This window comes from Morone saxatilis, unplaced genomic scaffold (genome assembly GCF_004916995.1).
Source record: "Morone saxatilis isolate NCDOM2014 unplaced genomic scaffold, NCSU_SB_2.0 Contig5, whole genome shotgun sequence".
In the NCBI taxonomy this organism is placed as follows: domain Eukaryota; kingdom Metazoa; phylum Chordata; class Actinopteri; family Moronidae; genus Morone; species Morone saxatilis.
Genome location: NW_023340095.1, coordinates 15,623,333 through 15,627,488, shown reverse-complemented (window position 1 = coordinate 15,627,488; position 4,156 = coordinate 15,623,333). Strand labels below are relative to the sequence as shown.

The following is a 4,156-nucleotide window of genomic DNA, read 5'->3' as shown; positions in this document are numbered from 1 at the left end:
TGACGCATGGCAGGTGGTGTGAGAGTGTGTGTGTTTGTGTGTGTGTGTGTGTGTGTGTCTGTCATAATAGCTCTTTCCCTTGAGCAGTGCATGAATAAACCATGGTGTATTCTCCTATGTGGACTGCATGTTCTGCCTGTTCTGCCCGCACCATTCATCAGTCTTTAAATCACAAACCATATGCCTTTCTTTGACTTGGTGTGAATGTGTGGCGACACATGTATTAATGTTTAGAATAAACAACCGAAAGATGTAGTATATTTTCTTCCGTTAAATCCGAACCTCGCATGGAAACTATATTACAGCAAGATATGAGCCATATGGTCGAGGAGATTTAAACTTGCAACAAGCTCAGCTGCTGCTTGTCAAAACTACAAAACTGAAAAAATGCAAAAAAACAAACAAAAAAACTCAGAACGTTTGTTTTTATCACACCTCCGCAGGTTGATCGTGTGTTAGTTGCTGCTCTGTAGGCACCAGAGGACACTAAGATTCAGTTTCAACAAAACATGAAAACACTGGATTTAGAGTATAAAAGCAGCCAAGAAGCGTAAGAACCAGTGTTCACGCGGTCTCTTTTTTTCCCCCATATAGCCTATTTTCTAGTTTGTTTGGACTAATTAAAGTGAAGAAATATGCTATTTTACGCTATTTTCTGCGTCATTAATTTGCCATATGGCCGGTTTTGTTTAGATAGTTTGCTCCTCTAAAATGTAAGCTGAGGTGAAGGCATGCAGTCATGTCATTAATTAGAAAAACATATACTGTATATGTTTATCCCCTAAATTTACCACATTTTTCATACTTGAAGCACAACAGAATAATGATTCAACAAGTAAAGTAAAGTGTCAATTTTTTTTTTATCACAGATTATTTGAAAAGGTTGAATGATATTTCCACTGCATTTCACCTCAGCCATTGAGGGAGGCTGCATCCCCGACTGCACCCCCTCTTCTGTCCTTGTGTCTCACTGACTTGGCTGGAACAGAATATACTGGGTTTCAAATTAGGTTCCAATAACTTACCAACAGTCTTAACGGTGACAGTCTTGGTGGCAGACTTCTCTCCTATCTTCTCCCAGTTTAGCTCTGGTTCTGTGCCACTCTGAAGCCACTCCGTGACTGTGCAGCGGTACTGACCCTCATCCCCAGGCATGGCATTATACAGGGACAGAGTGAACGTGTCGCCCCGCACCTTCTCCACACGTATCTCTCCATAGCTGGAGCGCTCTCTGTAGGCAGAACTGTGCCATACAGTGCCGTCCCGATCCACAGAGGCCACCTCCTGGGGCGGTCCAGTTGCCTGCTTGTCTGTCCACTGCCAGGCAATAGACAGGGGGCCTGAAGTGGAGTAGACCGAGCAGGTCAACTGGATCACATCGCCCTCTAGGACCTCCGAGGAGTTACTGGACAATGCCACTGTGATGTTGCTCTCTGAGAGGGAAGAGAAAAGAGAGAAAGAAAGACATAGCATTAGAAGAGATGACACATGAAAGGAGTTAGAAAAAGTTCCTCAAAATCTCAACACATCTCCCAGAGACAATAAGAATCACACTTTCTTTGTTAAAACATTCACAGAGTACAGGAGGCCAGGGGCAATAAAACAACTCGCTGAGTCTGTTCCCGGGAGTATAACACAGTCCTGTGCAAGTGCTGTGCACGGTGTTTGCATGCTTGTATGTGTGTATGTGATATATGTAGAGGAGAGACGAGAGAGGAGAGAGGAGAGAGAGGAGAGAGAGGAGAGGAGAGGAGAGAGAGAAGAGAGAAGAGAGAGAGAGAGAAGAGAGAGACGAAGGAGAAAGAGAAAAACGAGAGACGAGAGAGAACAGAGATAAGAGAGAGAGATGAGGAGGAGCGCTAGTGTGGTTTGGTAACTGGCCTCGGGCACATCAGAGTGACAGCCAGAAGAAGAGGCCCTGGTGAGTTTGTGAGATTCTCTTTCTGAACCCTGTGTGGCTTGTTGACCGAGTCCATGCGAGCACAGGAAAGAGGGCTCAGATCACAGGGCTCAGCGGCACTTCAGAAGGAGGAGGAGGATAAAAGTCTTTACTGGCTCTTCTGCTCTGTTTTTCTGCTTTATCTCGACTCTCATCACTTCAACGTCCATCAAACATCACGGAGCCCTGGCTGACCCTTTGCTCTGCGGGTGCCTGTGCTGCTATCTCACGGGAGTGTGGCTTAAGGTTTCTCACTATTTTCCCCTCAGGCCAAGCTCTGCTGCTTCCCCCACAACTCACCAGCACTCCTAATAAGCATGAGCTCTCTGTGAATATGGAATAAACTTGCTGCTTGCTTCCATCACACTCAAATGAACAAAGGGAAAAGCCTTCATCCTTTTCCTCTTCCCTTTGGTCTTTCATTGTAGCTGCTTCATAGTTTTTTTTCCACAGCCAAGAACATATTGTATTCTATCACTTTTTCACACTGAGACGTGAAGAGGGGATTGTTAGACAGTAATGCAAGTAGATACACACACCTCCTTCCCATTAAATTGTCTGCTTTCTGGACAGCTTTGCCCTTATCTAACTTTCCCTTCCTCTTCAGCTTTATTTTTTAAATGTTCACATTTTTCCCCCCAGCCCCTTCTTTTTTGCTTTTTAAACTACAGAATACATTTTTATCTCTATTACAGTATAAATCCTCTCTTTTTTTCTACTACCCTTGCACTTGTCCTTTCTATCTGTATGATAGAGATTCAGTGTGGCATGTGAGATCTTTCTCCCTTTCTCATTGCAAAGGTAAACTCATCCATCAACAGTGATTTGTCAGAAGTGTTTACCTCTGTTTTTCCTTTGCTGTCACCTCTGCCTGCCTCTGACTCATCAACTTTAACCCCTGTCGCACCCTATTACCAGCTCTCACCCAATTTGCCCAATTAGAGTGATGAAGCACATCTTGAAATGGTGTTTGCAGGTAAGAGAAAGTAGGCAAGAGAGAGGACAGTTTGTGCATGAAATACATGCCTGCCTTGCCACGACTGCAATGTTACATGAAAGTTCTCCTCCAATAACCATGGCTATTATCCTGTGTAAACCCTATAAACATCCTTTATGGGGCATTAAGGTCTTTTGTTGGAAAAACAAAACCTCCCATACAGAGAGGTTCCCTGGAGACTGCTGCAGGCTCAAGGCCATTGTTTTAGGCTGATTTAGCAGGGGGTGCAGAGCGGTCAGGATAAGGTAGTGTTGGCTGCTTGAGAGCAGATACTAGTCAGTGGTTATTATGTTTTATTATGCTGGTAGCAGCTGTGTCTCCACACACTGTTCCAGTCCTAAGAGACATAAAGGTAAAGAGAGAAGAGGAGATGAAGCAAATGACCCAAACTGGTGGAAAGGTGTTTTCCTGCTGCCACTGAGATGCAGAGAAATCTCAGTGACAGATGAGAGGATTGTGAGCAGGGTTTTAAAGGTTTGACTGTAAATTTGCAACCTCACCGGCCAGCCCTGCTTAACCCAGCTGAAGAGGTCTGCCCCAGCAGAACACATTAATTTAGCCTGGGGAACCACTTAGAGGGCCCTGGAGAGCTAGGCGCCTTTCTCTGCTTCTTTTCTTTCTCCACGCTTTCATTTCATGGCTGTTAGCTCAGCCTCCTTGAGCCTGGACTCCTTTGCTCTCCATTATCCTACTATAGTGTCACCCCCCCCCCCCCAAGCCTAAGCAAGGAAATGGCAAGACCATAATGCTGCATACCCAATCTTAGCAATTCCACCCAAACAGAAAATACATCAGGAATAACGAGAGGCCATTAATCCTTTCCCCTCCTTACTCACAGTTCAGACAATAGACGCACTGTGCAGCTATCCTCTTATAGCCGCCACCTTGGAGAGGGAGAAAGGGGGAGACCGAGAGAGAAAGATACCAGAGAGAAGCTGGAGATGAGCACAGTATCGACATCCCATACTTGCCTACATGCAAAGAATAAAACTGTTATTATGAAAAGCTCCATCATTCTTAGTAGTAAATGACAACCAAAGGAAAACCAAGGCCCAGTGGCCCTCATGAACAGATTTATTAACTTCACCTGAGTGGCTGGACTGTGATCTGGACATTGCCGGTGACCTCTTGCCTGCGGTCGAATGAAAGTTCCTGTGGGTGTCTTCTCCGCTCGGTCACACGCAGATGTATTTTCCCAGCATCTTCGGCGTAGTGTGGCA

The 4,156-nt window shown here is 45.1% G+C and overlaps 1 protein-coding gene across 1 annotated transcript in view; it reads right to left on the bottom strand.

Annotated features, from left to right (window-relative positions):
* Window positions 1-4,156, bottom strand: part of igsf3 (immunoglobulin superfamily, member 3) — a 61,935-nt gene that overhangs the window by 20,024 nt on the left and 37,755 nt on the right. The window contains exon 5 of the mRNA XM_035676350.1: window positions 1,026-1,433. Coding sequence (XP_035532243.1) covers window positions 1,026-1,433 — 408 coding nt within the window. The remainder of the gene's footprint in view (window positions 1-1,025; window positions 1,434-4,156) is intronic.